The sequence below is a fragment of the Marmota marmota genome, unplaced genomic scaffold (assembly GCF_001458135.2).
Source record: "Marmota marmota marmota unplaced genomic scaffold, marMar, whole genome shotgun sequence".
Lineage (NCBI taxonomy): Eukaryota > Metazoa > Chordata > Mammalia > Rodentia > Sciuridae > Marmota > Marmota marmota.
The window spans coordinates 12,446,328-12,470,375 of record NW_025999960.1 but is presented as its reverse complement, the minus strand read 5'-3'; the positions used below and the strand labels follow the sequence as shown (position 1 = coordinate 12,470,375).

The 24,048-nt window shown below is 31.7% G+C and overlaps 1 protein-coding gene across 3 annotated transcripts in view; it reads left to right on the top strand.

Moving 5' to 3' along the window:
• The first annotated feature begins 2,448 nt into the window (after positions 1 to 2,448).
• Scaf11 (SR-related CTD associated factor 11) overlaps positions 2,449 to 24,048 on the top strand; it is a 39,720-nt gene continuing 18,120 nt past the window's right edge. Inside the window, exons 1-5 of one of the 3 annotated variants that reach the window (XM_015493245.2) lie at positions 2,449 to 2,608; positions 4,049 to 4,206; positions 14,006 to 14,083; positions 17,031 to 17,131; positions 19,330 to 19,394. In XM_015493245.2, the coding sequence (XP_015348731.1) occupies positions 2,548 to 2,608; positions 4,049 to 4,206; positions 14,006 to 14,083; positions 17,031 to 17,131; positions 19,330 to 19,394 (463 nt within the window). In that variant the 5' untranslated portion in view covers positions 2,449 to 2,547. The remainder of the gene's footprint in view (positions 2,609 to 4,048; positions 4,207 to 14,005; positions 14,084 to 17,030; positions 17,132 to 19,329; positions 19,395 to 24,048) is intronic. The other 2 variants (XM_015493244.2, XM_015493243.2) reach the window with 2 other exon arrangements.

Here is a 24,048-nt window from a genome sequence, read left to right as displayed (position 1 = left end):
CTTACCTACTGCTATTCCTGTTTGGCTCTATTCTAACCATACTCTTCTGTTTCTTGTTCCTTGAACATAACAAAGCTGCTTCTCTGAGTACTTTCACATTTGTTCTTCTCTACCTGTAATGCTTAACACTATACATGCAACTTTTTCTCTTTTGCTTCTTTTACACTGCCAGTTCAAACGTCATTTTATAGAGAGGCTTTCCCTAAACACTCTGTAAAATAGCAGTCTCCCTAGTTTCTCACTCTTTTTTTTTTTTTTTAGCTCCACTGTTGTTAATTTTTTTTTCTATAGCATTTTCAGCTTCTGTTATAATAGATATTTTAGTTATTTTGTCTCCTTTGCTAGAGTAGACAGGCAAGGATTTCGGTTTTTGTTCAGTGCTGAACTTAGTGAATTGACTATAGTACTCAATAAATCTTCGAGTTAAAACAAAACCCATAAGAGGTCATTGACTTGCTTGAATATCTTCATTGATAGGTTATATTATTGCCTCTCAGAATAGTCCATTCCATTTTAAGATAACTGCTCACATTCTTCTTAAGGTTTCTGTTTTTCCAGGCTTACCACTTTACTTGTCTGTAAATGATAGGGTTTCTAAGACTGTAGCCATGTTTGTCATCTTTCCTGAACATTTATCTTCGTGTTGTTTGTCTCTAAAGAATAGCACCAGAACTAAAACAGATACTGCAAATGTAGGCAAAGAATGAGAAGTTGTCCTCTTGTTTTGATGTTCTACTTTTATTAAGGAAGATTGATTGAATTAAGTCTTTTTTATTTTTTTTAAACTGACTTTTGGTTCATTTTGAGCTTTAAATCACTGCAATCTTTATGTTATTTTCACATTTGCTGGGCATGGTGGCACACATAAATCCTAGTGGCTCAGGATGCTGAGGCAGGAGGATCGTAAGTTTGAAGCCAGCCTCAGCAATTTAGTGAGGCCCTAACAAACTTACTGAGACCCTGTCTTAAAATAAAAAGAGCTGGGGATGTACCTTAGTGGTAAAGTACCTCTGGGTTCAATCGCCAGTTACCATACCCCCAAATATTTATTCTTAACATCTGCTACTAAGTTTCTTGTTTTGCAGTTGGTTTTGTAAACAGAAGAGTGACTTTATTTAACGAAACAGGAAATTTTCCTAGGAAAGTCATACTATTAACCTAGAAATTAGCATGTGTATATAATTTTAGAAAATAGGAAAATTTCTTCAGATACATAGGAGAATCATAATTGAAAAATTGGGGAATTGTTGTGTTTAGATACCTACAATGTCTGTATTCAGATGGGTTTTTGCAGTCATGTTTTACATAATTTCAAGAAGGATATTGAGAATTGATTTTTAAAACTATTTTTTCCTCATAATTTTTTCCCTTTGACAACCAAATTAATTTCCTTTCCCATGTTTTTCTTTCTCTCTCTTTCCTTATCAAATTATCATTTTCCTAGTTGTCTAGGCCAGAAAAATAATTTGACTCCTTCCCCATGATTGCTTTTTTTTTGGTACTGGGGATTGAACTCAGGGGCACTCTGAGCCACATCTCTAGCCCTGTTTTGTATTTTTATTTAGAGACAGGGTCTTACTGAGTTGCTTAACATCTTGCTATTTGCTGAGGCTGGTTTCCACCCACAATTCTCCCGAGCTGTTGGGATTACAGGCATGCACCCCCACACCTGGCCCCATAATTGCTTACTGAATCTCAGAAATTATTCATCTGCTCTTTAATTTTCTGGTTTTCTAATTCACATTCAATTACTTGAGTTATGCAAATTATTCTGCTTCTAATCTCTCCCCTCTGTAATCCATTCTATACTTTCTCACATAGCAATCTTTAAAAAAATAAACTTATATCTGTGCCTGTCCATCTGTCTGTCTGCCCTTCTGTCTATCTCTGATATTTTTGTAATAGTGGGCATCAAACTTGGGATCTTGCATATGCTAGGAAAGTGCTCTACTACTGAACTACATCCATAGCCACTTCTCATCAGAGATCTGTCTATAATCTAGTTTATTTGATTTACAGTACATTGCCTATTTCTTTTATTGCCCCTCATTGTGAAATTTCAGGTGCAATTCTTGGCTTATATGCCCATCCTGTTCCAGTATACACAAATATACATACTTTCATTTACTGACTATTCTTGTCAGATTGTCTTAGCTAATTTCTATTTTATTTCCTTATACTGTGTTGCTTCATAAATGCCTTAAGTTCCTCAACATGTGACTTATTAGCTTCCCTGAAAACTCCATTTCAGGTTCATCTCTTTTTCTTATGTTTGGATTGTATTGTTGTCATAGAATTTATCATTTAGCTTTTATTTAGTAGTTAGATAAGGCTTTTCTTTTCAATAAAACTGTTTGCTTTTTTTTCTTGCAAGTACTATAAAAGAATACTGGATTATCCACAGACTGGCTTGGTTTGTACTGTGTTCTTTTATGTGTAATTTCTTATAATTCATAATTAATTTTTTAATAAATATTATTGAGAGAAGTAAAACATAAAAATTCTTTATTGTAATTCATCCTATAGGAAATTCTTTTCCAAGGAGAAATGAAGAAGAAAACTGTATATACCCTAAATGTGGGAGATCAGGAGTATGAAGATATGGAAGGTAATGTTTTGTTTTTATGAAGCTTGTCTGTTGAAAGCAAAACTTTGTGTTTCTAAACATTTATTTGTATGCATGTCAAAATACACAAGGAGTTTTTTGTTTTTACTTGTTTTTGTTGTTAAACTCTAAACTAAAGAGGTATACATTTTTTTTTTTCAGCCTCTTTAATTATTCTCTTTTAATTCTGTTCTGGATTTTAATTAGTATGTTAGACCTTGCTTCTAGCTCATTTCTTAGCCTCTCTGTCATTGTTATATCTCCTTTTCTGTCTTCTAGAACCTAGATAGTTTCTTCTTGCAGTTCAGAAGTACTCTTTTCTTCTTGGTCTGATCTGCTGTTTAGTTATTCTTCGCAGTATTTAACAATTCTGATTTTTGAAACCAGTGATTTTGGTTTTTGCTAATTTTGTTTTTGCTGATTCTTACTCATGGTGGCTAATTTCCCTAGATTTGTTAATGTTTGATTAGAATTTGATATTTGATAAATTTAATGTGTGGAATCCTGAATGCCTAATTTAGGGATTCTTTCCTCTACAGGAATTATATGTGACTTGCTTCTTCCTAGATCCATGCTGGAACACCTTAGTCCTAGAGTCTCTAAGTATTACTGTTAGTTCTCCTACCTGGGAAGGCTTGGTCTCCAGATCTGAACATTAGTATGGATATTCATGCCCAGGATAATTGCAGCTTTTCATTTGCTTGCTGTACACTGTTCATATTTCAGCTATTCATTCCTTTATTTATGCTAAATTTTAGAGTTTTTTTTTATTCTGAGTCAGCGGTGCATGCAAAGTTGTTTATCATAGGCAAAGGCTGAAAACAATTTTATGTCCATCAATAAAAAATAAAAAAGCAGAATAATGTGTATTGTTGTTGCAGTGTATGAATGGAAGGAAATGTATTAAGGCTTTCTTTTCTATGCATTAGAAAAATCTTTGGAAAGACACAGAAGAAACTTAACAGTTGTTATTTGGTTGGATAGAACTAGATGGGTGGAGATAAGTTTGAGTGGAAGATTTACCACTATAGCCATTTTTACTTTTAAAAGTTTGAATCCTAAAAATTATTCATTTAAAAAAATAAATTAATTATTATTTTAAAATTCATTAAAACTAATTGAAGTTCTTTTTACTCCCCCATTAAAAATAAAGTGGCAGGAGGTGTAGCTCAGTGTTAGAGCATGTGCTTAGCATGTTTAAGATGCTGGGTTCAGTTATCGCAATCCCCTATATATATATACAGAAATGCACACAAGACAAGTGCATGCCAAAGTAATTAATGTTGGGCTATTGGACTTAAGGACTATGTTTGTTACTTATCTAAGATCTAATTGTTTTGTAATAGGAGGGCCCTTAGAGTATCTAGTCTACCATATTGCTATAGAAATAAGTTTTTTTGTTTTAGAGGACTTGAAAACACATTTGGTTGTTTTACTCTACAGGTGAAGAAAACAGAAATGGTACTGCTACCACTGGTCTGTTTTACAGTGAAGCAGATAGATGTCCAATATGTCTTAATTGCCTATTAGAGAAGGAAATTGGTTTTCCAGAAAGTTGTAATCATGTCTTCTGTGTGACCTGTATTCTTAAATGGGCAGAGGTAAGTCTGAGAATAAGAATTAACATGGTTGATACATTACTGTATTTTAATTCCCTAGCATGATTTCATTTAACCTAAAGAGTTGATACTATATTTCATGAATTATTTCACAGTAATGAATTTCCCTAGTACTTTGGACAAATTTCCCAGTATTATTAAAGGTCTCTCATTATATTTCCTTATAATTTTTTTATTCAGCTTTTTATTCATTTACAATTAAAGAATTTTAAGTGCATTTCTTTTTAAAAATTTTTTAAATTCAATTATTTATTCTAATTTCTTAAACATGATGGCAGAATGCAATTCATTTCATATTACACATAAAGAGCACTTAAATGCATTTCTTTTAAAAAAAGAAAACCTTACAGAAGAACAGATGAAACTCTTGTATGATAACATCTGTTTACTACTAATAACACTTCTGTCTGCTTTTTGTTTGATATTTTTCAGAGAATTTTCACATAGGTTATTTGATTTCTTTATATCCATCTTGTGGATTAACCAGAGCAGATGTAATAGTGTTTTTTCATTTTACAACTGAGGAATTTTAGATTTTATATTCTATTACTTGACCAAGATCTCAAAATTTAAGGAGCAGTATAAGTTTAGAATTAAGTTTTCTAATTTCTGTTTTTAACTTAGTAGCAAGTAATTTCAGAGTTTGAGTTAGGTATACTGAGATTCTTCATGGAGTGTAATTGATTAAGGAACAGGACTTTTGATGTATTATGTTCACTCCCTTTGGGCCAAGTACTTTGAAGGAAATATTCATTATAAACCCCATTGTTATTAGTTGTTAAATAAAAATTCATTGTTCTTCATATTAATCATGTTGTACTTTCTGAGTTAGTATTTTGTCAGTGTGTAAAAACCAGTAAAAAAAAAAATATAGATGTGTTTCAAAAATAATTTGAACATTAACTGCATTCAGTTGTTCAGTGTCCCTAAATACCATGGAAATAATTGTATTTACATAATTGGGATTTTACTTATCTTGTCCTTAATAGTATGGAAAGGAGAAATGACTTTATTTATACTGCCTTTCTGACTGAGTTCTGGAAAAAGGGAAGAAAAGGTTTGTTATGTTAATTGAATTCATAATAGCATACATAGAAGCTTTTAATTTAGGTTAAAACTTAAACCAGTCTTTGATGAGAAATGACTAAGGATAGTTGAAAATGTATTTTGGGGAAAAGTATTTTGAGTTTTACGGAGTTAATATGATTGATAAATCTTGATGATTTTGCAGGAGCATTGACTAATGAAATAAGAATGCGTATTTTTCTCTGCCACTAAACTAAAGATGTGTTGTATTTATTGCATCTTGGTTACTTTTTGATGAATTTTTTTTAGAAAGGATTTTGCCACTAGGTGCAATGGCACACTCATGATATCCCAGAGACTCTGGAAGGCTGATGCAGACAAATCATAGGTTTGAGGCCAGCCTCTACAACTGTGAGACTCTGTCTCAAAATAAGAAAGGACTGGGAGTGTAGCTCAGTGGTAGAGCACCCCTGGGTTAAATTCACATTACCACCATTTCTCCCCTTTCCCCCCACCAAAAAAAGAAAAAAAAGATTTTGCTTCAGGTAGAGAAGCGCCATTACTGGGTGGATGGAAGATTTCAGTTCAGTGCTTTTCATGATTATATTCAGTGACCGCATAATTGTGAACTTCAAAAATAATCTGAATATGTAGTTTTCACTTACCAAAATAGAATGTATAGACATGGTCCTCTGTCTTTCCTTACCCCACACCAAGTTCATCTTTCAATACAACCGTAAGCTTTAACGGTTGTATGCTGAGAAGTGGTGATAGCTAGATTCTGTAGACTATGCATGTTTTCCACCTTATTAGACAAGTTAGCAGTAAACTTAATTGTTGAATATTTAAGTTGAAAATACTTGATAACGTAAGTATTGTAGTCAACATCTTTCTTGAATGCAGTAATTTCCTCTTGAGTTATTCTTTTGGACATGAACATTTTATTAAAGTGAAATTGCTTCTTAAAACAAGTACTTAATTACTTTGCTACTATCTTAAATTATGCTGGGGGGTTAGAGTTGTGGAATTTGTTAAGCAAAGTAATTAATTTTGAAAGGGGAGAATAATTCTGAATTATTGTGTTGTCCTTAGTGGGAATAGCAGCCATCAGTTGAATAAATGATTAAGTTATGTAGTAGCAAGAGGACAATCTACTAATAAATTGTTCATTATAAATTATGAATGAATGCTGTTTTACCAAGTCACTTAGGCTTTAAACTAATTTTCAGTTGAATCTTCTGTGATAAAAATTAGATGTGTTTTAAAATATATCAGTACTTTGACAAATAGAATCAGATTTTAAGCTCACTAGGTTTTTTTTTTTTGGCATCATCATAAGTTCTTTTCTCTCATTTTCCTCAGCTGCTATCTGTTTAAAAGAGAGGTATGCAGTTTACTTTAGATGCCAGGATTGGGAATAAGTATATATATTTAGAGTCTACCAATAGGCATGCATTATGCTAATAGTGCTCTTACACATTCTTTCATTTAATTAACTTTTAATTTGCTATGTTAATATTTATGCAATGTACAAAGTAAGAATTCTGAACTGAAGTAGTAATTTGTTTTCAAATACTTGAAGGAATAGCCTAAAGCTAAAATAACTTTAAAAAAATTAAAAATTAATCTATTGTTTAACATTTTACTTATGTTAACTTCTAGAGGAGTAGCTATCAAAGTGACATTTACAGTGATTGGAAATCTACATGATAAGAAAGTAACACAGAATGTATTCAGGATCATTTTTCTAGATTTTATGTCTTTCAGAAATTCAACCATGCTGAAATATATTATCAGGATTCACAGAAATGTGATTCAGAAGTCATATCAAACACAGATATACAAAAAAGAGTCATTTACTTTCATCTTAGTATTTGGAGCATTTAAAGAAATTCTAATTGTAAGAAACTGATATTTAGTATCTATCTCCAAAATCAAAGTTAGTTTTAATCTGTCCAAGATTGAAAATATTGGTTCTATGGTTATATAAATAAAAACTGTGTAAGGATTTGAAAGTAATTAATTGACCTTTTGTAAAGTACATAGGTATGCCATAGAATCCACTTTACTTCGGACAAAAGAGTTCAGCATAGTAGAACTTGTGCTTACTTTCAAGGCCTAGAGCCTTATTGCCCCTTTTCTTTCTCCTTTCCCCTTATCTTTTAAGTAAAATATTTTTCTTAGGGACACCAGAACAAATTTAAATAAGCTGTACTGTTTGACTGTTTTGTTTCAAGGAATTCATAGATGGTAAGCCTGTTAGTTTATAAAAGTATAATGGTACAGAAGTAGAATGTTGAACAAAGACAGTATAGTTGAATTATAGGATAATTGAAATTTTTATTTGTTTAAACCATCACTATTAGAGCTGAGAATTTGAAATTAAAAGAAAGTCATTGGACTGAAATATGTATAGAGCCAGCGTACTAAAGTTCCATCAGTCACTTAGTTAGGAATTTATTTATTTTACCCATACTATAAGTAAAAATACAATCTACATTTAGTGAGATTTTTGAACTTCTATAAATTTAACTTTGATTATCTGAGTTTGTGCATTTAAAGTAGATATTTAGAAAGGTGAAGGCTAGATAAATCTGATGTATGGACAGTAGTGATAGCTGATCATAATTATGGTCCTTGTAAACAAGGGGCTGCCCCCTCCCCACACACTGGTTAAGAAGATAGAATTTATAATTTGGCACAGTTTCCAAGAAATGATTAAAAATTTGGCCTTTACAGGGTTAAGGTTTGAGAACTAACAAATATTACATGTTTAAAACATTTCAAGGGTTCTTACTGTTATTTTGCGGGGGTGGGAGTAACAGGGGTTGAGGACACGGTGCTGGGGATTAAACCTCATATGTACTACCACTGAGCTAACCCCCAGTCTCATTTACTATATTAAAAGGACATGCAATATATGTGATTAAGATATTCTTTATCTTCTGAGGTCCTTCCCCCATATCTTTTAAATAATATATTTCCCTTTTAAATATTAATTTTTGAAAATGTGATTAGTTTTCCCACTATACACAGATTATCTTCCCTCAGCTTATTTATCTCAGACTTCAATTTCCTGTCAAGTGCTGGCAGCTTCAGTTTGAGAAAGTAAGGTTAATGAAATCAAAACTGGACAGTTGACAAAGGTATGCTTTCTCTCATGAGACTAGAAATGAAGAGAGTCTTACCAGGTGACATACAGTTCTTGAAGAAGTCAGACAACAATGTTGAATACAGACAGGTGAGGAGTATATTTTTGAATTAATATATAACAGAAAATCATGATATGAGTAGTTAGTTGACTTATGTTTTGACTACCAGTATATTTTATACAAGTGTCCCTTTATGCAGTAATTGGAAATTTGCACCTGATTCTGGTGATTAAATCACTTTTCAGTGGCATAATAATTCAGCAAAGCCTTATTGGCTGGGCTTTTTCTAACCATTTTTTCCCTCAAATTTAACAAAATCACTGAACTTACCAAAATTTCAGTTATTGTATTTCTCTGGGACAATATTTTAAGCACATATTTGGAGTATCACTAACATTAGTCCTTTATAACTGATAAAGTATTGTCAGATATATTATTTCATTTTAAGTATATTAGATATGTGCAATAGTTGATCAGTACTTTCTACCTTTATCCTTAAAGTACCTTAGGGAAGTTGCTAGTTCTCAGTCCTCCAGAACTTGAACTTGTATCTAATGCCGTTTTTACCCTATTAATTAATCCTTTGGGAAATAATATTTTTATATTTTGAATGCTCATTATCTAAAGACTATTCATGAAGATTTTCATTTAATTCTCTTCACCAGTCTCTGTATGAAGATTTTCATTTAATACTCTCTTCACCAGTTAGGTAAATTATGTAAATTTCTGTGTAGACTAGTTTTAAATGTCAGAATATATAAAATGATTTATACAGGTAGTTCACTAAGTCTTCTGTTCTTATACTAAGAATAGAAAGTTTAACTATTAAATGTCAGAAGAAATTAAGATTAAATATAATTCTACCCAGCTGTTATATTTTGGAGAATATTTAAAGAGTTCTATTTGAGTAGTTAGGTGGAATGCTTACTGTTAATTTTATCACTGAAAACCATTTGTCCTTTAGGAATATACTTCTGAAATCTAGTACAAAGAACCATAGTTTCTCTAATATGGATTGACCAGGACTGTCTTGAAAGAATGTTTTAAGTGTGACAGAGAAAATGTAGGCTGACACCAGGTGAGCACTTTTGGAAATACAGACTAGGTGTTTTGGAACCATAAATGAGAAGGGATAGGTCCTGGTTAATAGTTTTTAAAATAAGCATCAACTTCTAATTGTATTCATTCCTCAGGCATCTTTGATTTTGAACTGCAGTTTTGTATAATATGCTTTATTTGTTAGTGGGAGATACATGGATGTATTAGAGATTCCCATGAACAGGAAAACTGCCAAGAAGCATAGACTGAGGTTTAGTCTTTAAGCACTTATCTTTAACACTTGCTTCTCTCTCTCTAGGAGGGGCTATCTATAGTCAGCCTATGTGATTGAGGATAGAGCAGCAGCAGGAAGCAAGAAATATTAGAAATCAAGAATCCTGAATTCCCAAATAAGGAAGGTTTCCTGTTCTTACATTTAAATATGGGTTTGTCTGAGCTGGGAATTTACAACGCTTCAGAATACTAGGGTATGTTTTACTGAAATCATTAGGAAGATTATTTTTACTATCAAAATGGCCTCCTTAACTGATAAAACCTTACTTAGTACAGAGCATTCATGGTAAAATGTATGCTCTATTTATTATTAAACATTACATCATAAAGCAGTGAGCAAATGCTATTAATAACTGTATCATAAAGTCGAATGGTGATTTTAGGTACTTTGATTATGAAACTAATTAGAAACTTTAATTACTGAAAGTCATTCATTTAAACAGGTGAATAATAATTTAGGGTATTTTTATTACATATAAGGAATCAAAATGATGAATAATTGAGAGATTTATTTTGCATATAATGAAACAATTTGTGATAATTTTCTTCAAAATTGAAATCGTTTAAAAAAATATAATAAATATATTGACTAAAATTTTCTATAGTAGTTTTAATTGTGTGGACTTAAATTTTTACTGTTAGAAATTTAACCAGTTATTCTAGTGAAATAAACTTTCCTTTGAAAATTAAACTTAAAGTAACTTTATGATATAAGGATGAGGTTCCTTCCCAAAATACCATAAAATTAGGTCAATCTAAACCATCTTTTAACATTAATTTGTAAAATTTTTCTCTTCAATTATGTGATTATCACATTATATATAATTTGAAGCTTTAGTACATATTAATGAACTGTGGTGTGTGTTAAAGTAACTTTTTAATTTCCCTACAGTACACATTAAGAAAAAAATTAAACGGTCTACTTAATTATTCAAAATGTGTTTTGATATTTTTCATTGAATTCTTTAGTCACTCTTAATTTATTGGTGTATGCTGTGAAGACTTATCTCAGGAGAACTGAATTTCTTTTCTGTTTCTTCAGTGAAATGCTTTGCTATGTTGTTTTTCCCCAGAATCAGAAAAGGACAGCATTGTTTCTTAGTCATATCAAAAGGTATTTTGTCTATCATTGGTGGCTTGTTTTTTGACCTACACTTTCTTTACCTTAGAAAGATAAATCAGTTTTAAGAAATGTTTATGTTGGCTGAGCTTGAGCCAAAGTGAATTAACTTGTTTTCTAATGTTAACTAAATTATTTTTAGGAAATTGAAGAATATGCAGATTATGATAATATATAGTAGTAGTCATCTAACTACTACCACCCTTTTTCTTGTGCTTTTTTTTTTTTTTAATTTAATTTTTGTTTTTGTTGTAGTGGAACTCTTTCTTTGAATGAATCTTTAGACAGATCCAAAGCAGTATGCTTAAGGAAAAGGAGAATTAAAATCCTACCCAGAATTCAAATATTTGAAACAAATCAAAATGTAATGGTTAAGTTAAAACCATGTCACAATGAAAATTGTAAAGGAAAAAAGTGAAATTTAACTGATGTTAACAGAGGAAATTTAACAAAGAAAAAATGAGGTTGTGTAATTTCAGACATTGAATGATATACAAGTAAATTTCTTGAACATAGAAGTTTTCTTTGGGTCTTCATATCTAAATCCTAGAACAAGAAAATAACTTCCATGTGTTATTAAGTGTAGAAATTCCAATAAAAATCACTAAGAACTCATGTTTCTCACTTGTATATATATCATATTACAGATTGTCTTTTTTCTAATCAAGTATTTTCTTTTTTTTTGCACTGGAAATTCAGCTTGGGGTACTTTATCATTGAGCTACATTCCTAACTCTTTTTATTTTGAAACGGGGTCTTGCTAAGTTGTTCACACTGGCCTTGAACTGGCGACCCTCCTGCCTCAGCACCAGATGGCTGGGATTATAGGCATGTATTACCGTGCCTAGTTTTTTGTTAGTGTAGTTAAGCTGATTGGTAATTTTAAGACCTTACATGATAGTATATGCCACACATTTTTGTAAGAATTATATATTCAGTTAATTCCCTTGGAAACCTTAGAGATAAATTTTGTTATTCCCGTTTTCATAAGTGAGGTATTTGAGGCACAGAGAGGCAGTGTAACTTTTACAAGTTTATAGAAAAGAGAAAGTATGAAAGTAGACAGTAAATCCAGAGGCACTGCATTAGCATCTTAGGTATTAAGCCAACATTGAAGGAAACAAAATTTTATTTATTACTGTTTAATCTTTTTATGAGTATCTAAATTTACCTTTAAAACAAATAAAATTATTTTTAAGTTTTGATAAAAATTGGGAGAACTTGAAAAATTTAAGTACTGTTAAATTATAAATGTAGTGAAAATATAACCTCATCTAAGAAATTTTATAGCATATATGCTAATTGGTAACATAGCAGTTACATAGATAGTTTAAATAGAATTACTACCTGTAATAATACATTGTTATGACCGAGGTTTGTAGGCTCAGTGACAGAGCACTTGGCTAGCATGCATGAGGCACTGGGTTTGATCCTTAGCACCACATAAAAATAAACAAATAAAGGCATGCTGACAATCTACAACTACAAAAACAAATTTAATAATTGGGGAAAAAAAAAAAGACTTGAGCTGCTTTCTTGCTACATACAGCAAATTTTCTTAAGGCCAAGATTTCTGTAGGTAAAGTCATAGTATCCTAAATCCCTGATATTTGGAGGTTGTTAGTGGAGCTGGCTTCTACCAGTCCCAACTGACTTCTTACAGTAAGATCCCATTTCCCAGTTCAGAGTGGTAAAGCATTTTTCCTATACTTACTTAATAGGAAAAGAACACTTTTTTTTTTTTTAAAGAACACTTTTAATTAAGGTGGTAGAGGGTAACTAGTTTTTGTTTTGATTCTTCCCAAAGTAACTCATGAGTTTTATGAAAATATTGTATTATCAGGTATTATACACAGTCTGTTCTACCTATAGTTCTGTAAGCATATCTAAATATGCAGTAAATCCCAGAAAGGCAAATACCACATTTTTCACTAATGAATAATTAAGGTAATTTATATAGATTCTATAACTCTGTTTGATCTTCTGGACTGGTGCTATTATATTTTTAAAATTCTTTTTTTACTTTTGTAACCATAGATATTAGTGTTTTCTTCATAGATTGCTGAGTCCTCCCTCCTGGTAGAAAATATTCCATCTTAAATTATTTAAATAGTATAAACCCACTTTTATGCAACTTTTAATAGTATCAAACCCTCAGTTATAGTTGATGCACGTGAATTTCGAAAGGACAGAAAGTGTAACTATATAAAGTTGATATATAATCTTAAAGTGATTGAAGGATCAGTGTCCTTAATTGAAAATACCTATGTCAATTTCAAAAAGTTAGCAACTTAATAAAAAAGGCAAAAAACATGAATAGACAGTTTAAAAAAAATAATCTTTGTATAACCTTTAAAAGTAAGAAAATATTCTCAACCTTCCACATATAAAAGGAAGGGTAAACTAAAACTACCATGGCATATATGCTGTTAAGAATGAGATAATTTTATTTACTAATGTAAACCAATCTAAGATATATAATGAAGAGGAGAAAAAATTTAGTTCAACTTCTGAATTATACCATAAAATTAAGACATATATACAAATATGCATTGGATATCTGCAAAAGCCTATATGAGGAACTGCCTGTGGAGAGGTCATCTAAATGACTGATGGGAGGGGTGGTGGAATACTTAATTTTTTCATATCTTTTAAATATTTTTATTGTTGGCACAACTACCTATTCAAATAATTGATTTTGGGGAAAAATATAGAATATTTTGTAAAAGTCCTGTCCAAGCCATTCTTTTCACAGCTGAATTTAGCATAATAGCCAGCTTTACATCTCAGGGTTGTAGATTTCAGCACAGCTTTCATTATATGGTGGTTCTCACTGGGGTAGCAGATCTTAATGAAATCTTAATTACAGAGATCTTATTATCTCTCTTGTTCATCATTGTATTCCAATTACTAACATACAAGAGGTGTTCACTATATATTTGAATGAGTGAAACCAATTCAGGGTATTTATTCTTTGGCATGACAGAGACAAGAGTATTTTCTCTCCTTTATATTTGAAAGAAGAAAAACACATTTCTGTTTGTTGTTATAGTGGAAAAAGTGGAAAACTTACAACTGTATTTAGTATCGTTTAATATGATCTATACTAAGGTAACATTTGTAAGTATATAATTTGTTTATCATTTTTCAGACACTGGCTTCATGTCCTATTGACCGAAAACCTTTTCAGGCAGTGTTTAAATTGAGTGCTGTGGAAGGGTGTGTTAAGGTGAGTCTTAGATATTATTTTGTAGCATAAACTGTATAAAGTTATTTGAGGCTATTTTGCTTTGATATATTTCCAGTTTGTGGATATTAGAAAATTGGTCAACTTTTTAGGTTCAATATGTACAACCATTCCTCTTCAGCATGACAGTCACACCTTTCAACAAGGGTACAGAAATTCTGAACCTTTTTTTTTTTTTTTTTTTTTGCTTCCTATAGAGGATATAGCTATAGTGGTTGCCTTATTATTTTTCACAAAATATATTAGATTTCTGATGCTCTGAAAGATGTTTCACACTTAAATACAGAATATTTAAACTTTTAGAATAACATCTTCTACTCATATCCTATTATTTCCAAAACATTTATTAGTTGGGAAGCACTTTGAATAAATTTTTCCATTGAAAAACTGTTTAAAATGGAATATTAGATTCAAAGACCAATCCCCATAAACATTTAAGTCCAAAATATCTGAAAAGTGTTTTCATTAACAAAATAATTTTGGGGGTTAGCCAATAAAAATTAAATTTAAAATGATGTCTTTGTCTTAAATGTTGGTTATTTCATTGCTGTTACTTCTTATTATGAGTCATCATTATGATTTGTATTGAAATTGAATTTGACTTGTAATAAAAAAGGGAAAACTAAATGGAACATTCTTGAATTAATGAGTAAAAGGAAACAGAAAGAAATGATAGTTGTTAGGTAAAATTTATGAGAAATAAAAAATATATGATAATGATAAATAGCTAAAAATGATCAAACTCAGTTATAAGTATATGATGTTATAAATGGGAAAAATGAACTGTTTCCAGACAGCACTATTAGTCTGTGAGAGTTTAGTTACTGGAGAAAAGGGTATGGATGCAATGTACATTATTTATTAAGCACTAGTTACTCTTAGTGTAGGATTTTATAGGTTTTTTTGGTATGTTTGTCAGATGAGTCTTGATGTGTAAAGTGCAAATTAGACTGCAGTTCAGATAAAATGATGTGTGAAAAAGGATTTGTTTATTGTAATTGTTTATTTATTATGTTATTTGTTTATTGTAATCTAGGCCTTCTATACAAATAGTATATATCTTGGAGAAAAGATATTATGCATGCTATAATAAAAATTAAGTAACTTCTCTGGAAGACATACTTATGTTTTTTTCTTTTTTCATACAGTCTTTATAAAATTATGTTGTTAAAGATTGATTGGCATCAGATAACTTCCAAAGATATTTTGTTGCATTGCTTGAAATAAAATTTTAAATTCAATTAATAGGATTTGCATATTACTTATATTAAAATTTGGCACAAAGTATTTATTGTCATGAAACATCTTCCAAATTCTCTTAATATCTTTCTTTGATGTTAACTTCTGCTGAAAGTCCACTTTCTTTTTACAGCTGAATTTGAATGAGATATCTCCCTTAGCTTCCACTGAACGTTCATTTCTATCATTTTACTTTAGCAGTTGTTAGTAAGGTCCAGAATAACATTCTGACTTCCAAATCCCATGGTTTAATTTCTGAGTGTAATGTTAACAATGTTCTTTGGCTTGTAGGACATCTTTCTTTTATGGGTATGTAGGTATATTTGATTGTTTTATGTATCTGACCTTTAATCTTGTTTGCCATCTTCCTACCTTCCCTTTACTTTTTATTAATCACTTGAGCTCCTGTAAAGGTCTTCATTTCAATTCTTTGAGCATACTTTCCCCCCCTCTGTTTACTCAGTTCTTTCAGTAGGTTGAAATGCTACCTATATTTGGATGATTTCTAAAATTCTATTACTAGCCCATATCTCTTTTCTGAGAATCAGACCTATATTTCCAGCTACTTCGTAGCATATCTCCATCTAGAATACAAAAGGAATTCAAACATTAGCAAATTCAGACTCAGCTCACTCCCTGCCTGCCCTCTTCCCCAGCCCTAATTTGATGTCACATCCCCAGTCACTCATCTCTTCTCTCCCTCATCTTTTGTGTGTGTGTTTGTGCCATTTTTATTTTTCATTGTTTTCTCTTTCTCTGTCTGTCATGAGAGATGGGCCTTAGAAAATGTTAGCTTGTTTGCTGTGCTGAGTGGAGGTAAGCAAGGGTCTTTACTCGGGGTGGGCAATGGCAGGAAATGGAAGAGACACTCCTAAATTCAGCAGCTCTCTTTCAGTCTGTAGGGAGCTGAGAGAGTTTTTGGTTTCTCCCTCTGTAGAGCTCATCTCCTCTATCAGGGATGCAAGTCAGCAATTGTGTGGGTACAAATACCAGTTTGATCCCACAAAGGTCAAGGCAAAGAAACCATTCAGCTCTTTATCCCCACATCCAGGACCCCCAAGGCATGGCTCCTTAGTACCCAGGATCCATGAATTCTCTCTTTCCTTCATTAAATAGTACTGTTCCCATATTTGCCTTGGGAGCTTACTAAGGGCAGGCTTCCTAATCTTATATCTTTTGTACAATGTCTTAAAATTTCTTTTTCTATTCCTCTACTTTTGCATCTATGTAGGCCCTCATGCTGTCATCTAGATTACTGCTGTCCAATAGAAGTGTACTATAAGTCACTATACAATTAAAATTTTTAATAGGCATATTAAAATAGTGAATGGAAACAGGTGAAATAAATTTTAATGATACAGTTCATTTAATCCAACATATAAACAATATATAAAGAATTATTACTGAGATTGTCTTTTTTTAAAATGTACCGTACCACTGAATGACACCATCAACCTCTAACTTGATCTATTTATACACCCTATCTCTCACTGTTTTGTTTCCCCAGGAATTAGCACACTTAATTAAGCTGTGGCATATCATACTTGAATGAGTAGGTATATGTATTGGGACTATACTTTTCATTCCTTTTGTTTTTGTTTTAATTTTATTATTTCAAGGAAGAATTGAAAGGTTATCATTTATGATGTTGGATTATCACTTTAAATAGTTGATTGTGCTTTTCTTACAGATTCAAGTAAAAAGACAGCTGAGAGAAACAAAAGACAAGAATATTGAAAGCTCTCTTAAAAAACAGCTGTCCTGTCATGAAAGTTCTGAAAGCTGTATAAGGTTAGTGATTTTTAAAAGTGGAATCCAAATGAACAGAACCATTAGTAAGCTAATACAAAAAGAATATCTTTTTTTTTTTTTTAATTTAAAGTAGGCTTTAAATGTATTTACTTATCTGAAAGCCTATACTTGATATTTTAAGGAAGGATCAGTTAAAATCTGAGAATACAATTTCATTTCTGTCTTTTCTGAAGGGTTATTTTTATTTCCTGCAAAACTTTTAAGACTAAAAATTTACAAAATTGTATAATTTCTATTAAAATTTCTTACTGCTGACTCCTGTTTTGTAATTACCACAAACCAATAACAAACAGTTAACAGATAAGCACAAATGCTCAGACCACACTCTTGAGTAGCACTTATCTGGTTGAAAAGTAGACTGTTAACTAATAAAATAGCACAGTGTCCTTCATGAAGTAGTTAAAATTGAAATGCCTTGTTTTCTTTCACATTTTGCTTGTTTTTTAATAGATGCTTCATGCCTGGTATAACAAGTGTTTTATGTTTCGGAATTTTTTAGCACATTTGGGTTTGTTTCTTTAATTGTTTTAAATCCTAGTTTAGCATATTTGTATAGAAATGTAATGCTTAGTACTTGAATTGAACGGATATTTAACATTTTTTGAACTAAACTGAATATGAATAGCAAATACATTTAACTTAAGCTTATTTTGATTAGAAATTTGTTTAGAGGGCTGGGGATATATAGCTCAGTTGTTAGAGTGCTTGCCTTGCATGCACAAGGGTTCGATCCCCAGCACCAAAAAAAATAAAGAAAAGAAAAAAAAAAAGGAAAAATTTATTTAGAGTTGTCCAGAAGTGTGTTTTTAAGTCAGTATATTGTCACATTTGTAATCAAATTTATAAATCATGAATATACATTTCTTCAAAATACTAATATATTTGTTTGTTTTAAAGCAGTTGATCAGAGATTTATTGAACCTGCCACTAATTTATTACACTGTGGCTCTTTAGATCTTAATTTTTCAATAGTTATGGACTTTTTTGAGAACGTGAAGAAAGCTACAGATCCTTCTTCCAGAAAAAATACTTGTTTACAGATATAAAACAGCCCACCTATAATTCCCAGAGTTAATGGCATTAGAGCAAATTTTATAACTATTTCTCAATCAGCTTTGATTCTTATTTGTTTGCTTGGTAGATAATAGTAGCACACTTTTTCCCCAGGCATGAAGAAGTACCTTTTGGTAGTTTCATGCCTGATACACCTCCTATCATTGGCTGTGACAGTGTCATGGATGTGCATTTTTGTGCACCCAGAGAATTCCAGTTCTTTTAACTTGATGAGAGTGCAGTGGTCACCACTGAATGAACTTTGAGACTATGTATTTGGGTCCAACATGAAAAGCATGTCATGGCGAAAATAACACATGCAAAATAATCATTTGCTTCTGCCCAACAAGTCATGACTTGAATGATTTTTCCCCAAATGGAAAATCTCTATTAGTTATTGGTTATTTACAGTTTCTATTTTTTATTGTAGCTTTTGGATGTTTTTAACATTTCTCTCATTCAGTCCTCTGCATGTACCTGGTTTTTCCAGCACAGGGACAAGATCCATTCAGATTTGGCTCTCCCTTCTAAAGCAATGAAACCCTAATACCCCCTCTTTCTGATGTTTTTCCAGTTCCAAGTAAGGGATTACAATGGTATTTTATCCTCCATTTTAAGTCATTGGAGTGGAGAATGTCAACTGACAGGGGAGTTGCAATTAGTCATTCATTCTTTGCTAGAATTTCCTGATATCCCCTAAAAAAGTAACATCTGCTTACCTCTATACCATAGAGCGCAGTAGCAGGTTCGTGATTAGTCAATATGATTATTATTGAAATACTGAGGTGTTAGAACTCATATTAAAATTTGTTCTCTAGGGCTGGGGATGTGGCTCAAGCGGTAGCGCGCTCGCCTAGCATGCTTGCAGACCCGGGTTCAATCCTCAGCAACACATACAAAGATGTTGTGTCCGCCGAAAACTAAAAAAAAAAAATTAAAATTCTCTCTTCTCTCTCTTTAAAAAAAAAAAAAATTGTTCTCATAGAAGTCTGCAAGAGTGTGTTTTAAAACCTTTACCCAACTTTTAGGATAGTAGATTTCATTTTGATGGTCAGTGAATTGGAAATACATGCACATAATGATACTTTTCTCTTAAATCTTTCCACCTTTTTTGATATTTACAGGAAAAAAAACACCATAAGGGAAGATGTATTAAGTGCAAGATTTTATGACTTGAAGGTGATACATAGTAAGTGGGTTTTTTTGTGTGTGTTCTACTTTTTTATGTTAAAAATAATATTTTGATTGGAATCAATACTATTTTGGGTTGGAAAGCAGTTGAGCATAGAACTCCAGGAACCTTGTATTATGTCCTACATAAACTTTGCTTTCATGTAGTAATGTATACTGTTCCCTATCCCTTTTTTTTTTCTTGTTGTTGAACTTGAGAGGAGGGTATGTATTTTAAGATATAAGAATGTTTTCCAGTTATTTAGTGTTAGCAACCTATATTGTGGTCTTATTGCACTAATTAATACAGAAGTCCTTTTAAAAGATTTTAAAACCTATGGGTCAGTAATTGTAAACAGTAGCAAGGAAAATTTATGACAGCAAGAAACTTGATGTCTTAAATTCCTCTAGGCAACTGTGGTTTGACCTCTTGCCACATTTATAATTTGAAACTTTGGAAATAAAAGCACTTGAGCAGTGAAATATCCCTGTGTTTGGTTTGTATCTGGTTTATGATCTTATGATATAGAAAGTTTCTACAGCAAGTCCTGAATAAAGTACCATACATAGTGCTTTGTGACTGCTCCTTGGGGTTTAGGCTACTCATTCTGTTTCAGAGAACACTTTACTGTGAGTTTTTTGTAATCAAGGAATTAGGCATTTGTTTTCCAGGTTAGGCCAAGTAACACATGACTTTTATTATATTTCAAAGGTGAATCTTTTCAGGATTTGCTGATGGATTGGAAATAAAGTATAAGTAAGGGAGAAATCAAGGTTTAATCCCACATCTTTACTTGAGCAACTGGTAAAATGAGAGTTGCCCATTACTGAAATGGAGAAGGCTGCTAGGAGAACATTTAGGAGGGTATATTAAAATATTTCGTTCAGGGAATAGGGTTTCCAAGGGGAAAGGGAAATGGGAAGATATTGCTCAAAGGATACAATAGTTTAGTTTATGCAAAGTTAATATTCTGGAGACCTAATGTACAACAACAGTGTAAATATGGTTACCAATACTGTATTGTATACTTGAAGTTAACTAAGATCTTAATTGTTCTTAAGCTGAAAGAAAAAGAAAAAAGGTGGTAACTGAGGTGATAGATATGTTAATTAATTTGATTATAGTGATTATTTCAAGATGTATATTATATCAAAATATTCAGTGGTATACTTTAAATATGCAATTTTTATTTGTGAATTATACCTCAATAAGCATGGGGAAAATTCTTTTTTTTGGACATGTAAGATATCTATCCCATATAGAAATGCTCTGTAAAAATATGGATGTTTGCATACATCTTCAGGGTATTTCATTGGTGATTAGTTTATGCTGATGCATATTTATTTGTGCTTATTTCATTGATAATTTCTTCCACTTTTCATTTATTTCCTCTGGCAAAAATGTGTAGGACTATGATGATTACAGATGATACTGGAAAAAAAGATTAGCATCATAGTTTTAACCCTAAAAGTTAAAATTTCTGTATATTATACCACAGGGGATAACTCTTTGAAAGGAATTACCATTAAAACATTCTTTCAGTGGGATACAATGCAGTGAAACCGTTTTTGGAACTAACTTGGTAAAGGTATTCCAAAAGTTTGGGAAATATAGTAACTTGATATAAAACCTCTAAAGCTGTCAAAAGAGGAGGTTATAAAGTAACTCTGATCTGTGAGGTTTTATTACTTTTTGTCTTCATGACATATTCAGCATGTCCCTTATTTGATCTGTACTTAGGAGCTCTTTTTCTCTTCACTTCAACATCTCCAAAGTGTGATTCTTTCTTATTTGTCCTACATAATAACTGTTGACCAATCAGTACCATCACTGTCTGCAAATATGTGAACACATTTGGAAATAAGATCTTTGCAAGCCAAGTTAGTTAAGGATTGACATGAGATAATAGTGAATTAGGGTGGCCCCAAGTTCAGTAAGAATGTTCTTAGACAGAAAAGGATACAGTGCTATTATTAAATTTGGAGAATGGATAGTAGCAACTTAAAAAAAATCCCAACATAATTTGTGGTATTCTCTTAACCCTCTGGTTTTTTATTGAGTGGGAGTGTTGGGAGGTAAAATGTTAGAATGTGTGCCAGCATACCCCAGGTTGTCAAAAATTGGTGAATTCTATATCCTATTTAATTTTAGTTTCTTTATAGATTTTTTAAAAAGGAATCACCATTGTTTTTGATAATACAGAAGATAAGATATGTGATGATATATGAAAAAATGGACATTGAGAAATTCAGTTCAAAAGTTGTAGTCTATGTGCAGAGAAGTTTTAGGAATACCTTGACCAATTTAGTTTGCTTATCTGCTTATTTTTATTTAAAATTTGATTTTCAAAAATGAGATCTAGGTCTCTTAATTTCTTAGATCTGCTACAACAAATGACACAAACATGATGCTTGAAACAACAGAAATTAATTTTCTTAACATTCTGGAGGCTAGAAGTCTGTAGGTGGAGTGTTGGCAGGTCTTCTTCTGAAGACTTTAGGGAAGAGTTTTTTTTTTTTTTTTTCTTGTTTTTTGTAATTTCTGATCTGTTGCAACAATATGTGACATTCCTTGATTTGTAACTGTATCACTTCAATCTCAGCCTCTATAGCCTTCTTTTTTTGTGTCTCTGTATCCTCTTCTCTCTAAGAACACTCTTACAGAACTTGGGGTCACTCTAACTCACTGATCTCATGTCAGTTCCTAATTTTACTTGGCTTGGTAAGACTATTTCCAATAAGACCCATTTTTTGAGGTTCTAAGTGAATACGATTTTGAGGGGATACTATTCAATGCACTATAAGATCTAAAAGAGCATTTTTAGCAACTCTGAAACAAAAATTCTAGTTGGGTGAGGTGGCACACCTACTTGGGAAACTGAGGCAGAAGGATCACAAGTTAGAGGCCATCCTGGTCACCTTAGTGACACCCTATGCCCCCCCCCCCCCCAAAAAAAAAAAAATGTCTGGGGATGTAATTCAATGATAGAGTGCCATTGGAGTTCAATCTTTAATACCTCAAATCATATAAAAATAAAACAATTTCTAAATGATAAGAAAACACTATGTTCCCAGATTGTGTTCTTGAAATACTGTTTCTCAAAAGAATCAGAGCTTCTTGAAAAAATATTTTTCATAAGAGCAAGGAAGCTGTCAAAGACTATTATAATTACAATAAAAAAAAAACCCTCAGGAATGAATTTGATTGGGCTCTAACAGGACAGTTATTGAAACCCAGAAATTATGTTGAATTAATGGATTTAGGAAGAGATTAACAATGGCTGTTAACCTCATAACAGGAGAGACAGATATTAAGCACTTCCAAATGGAAGTCAGTAACACCAAAATGCAGTAGTGTGTAACACAGTGTGCCTGATTAAAAGCTGTTCTTGTTTACAAAATAAGAGCAGAGATGCATATTAAGTGACAGGGGATGCAATCAGCAAAATATCCACTATGAAAAAAATTACCTGATTTCCTCAGTTTAAAAATTCTAAGGAGTTTACAAAGTAAGGGAGGGGAAACTATAGATTAAAAATGACATTCAACCAATTGTGATGTATGGATTTTATTTGTATCCTTATTCTAATGTAATGTAAAAAGAAAGTAAAAAATTTATAACTTATGAGACAATTGTGGAAAATTCAACAGATCTATATTTGATATTAAGGAATTATTCGTTTTGGGTTTTTGTTTTGCTTTTCCTTGTGATTATGATATTCATGATGCTTCTTCCCCAAAAAGCATTTTTCCTTTTTAGTTATATATTGAAATATTTATTCACAAAATATGATGTACAGGATTTCTTGAAAATGAAATTGAGGTAATTATTAAATTAAAATCGACTATGAATTAATAGAGAAGTTGAGATCTGGTTGTATGAGTTTTCATTATGATATCCTGTTTGAAATTTTCTGTAATTAAAGTGCTTTGAAAAGTTAATTGAATACCTTCTCCAGTGGTACTTATTTCTAGATTTTATAGTTAATTTTAGTGAAATAAAGTATATGTTTTATTTTTGTGCCTTTCCCTTGTAAGGTTTTCTTTCTTGAGGATAGTAATTATTTTCTGGAGTATAGCATTTTCTAGGGTATCATATAGGATAGTAATGGTCCTTGGCCATAGCTACCTAATAATAAGGAGACCAAAGTGATAACACATGTATGGGAGTAAAACCATAAAGATAGTTGGAGGGGACAGGAGTGATGATCTTTAGCTCTATGTAGAATGGAAGTGATGAAAAACAAAAATTGCTAATAATTAGTTAAATCTGCTTAGGTGTCACTTTGGTACTTCATCAAATGTTTAATTGATCATAATTACAAATTTTAAAACAATTTTCTTTATTCTTATTTTTTATTATTATTAGTTGTTCAAAACATTACAAAGCTCTTGACATATCATATTTCATACATTTGATTCAAGCGGATTATGAACTCCCATTTTTACCCCATATACAGATTGCAGAATCACATCGGTTACACATCCACTTTTTTACATACTGCCATACTAGTGTATGTTGTATTCTGCTGCCCTTCCTATCCTCTACTATCCCCCTCCCCTCCTCTTCCCTCCCATCTTCTCTCTACCTCATCTACTGTAATTCATTTCTCTCTCTTGTTTTTTTTTTTACCCCTCACTTTCTCTTGTATGTTCAATTTTGTATAACCCTG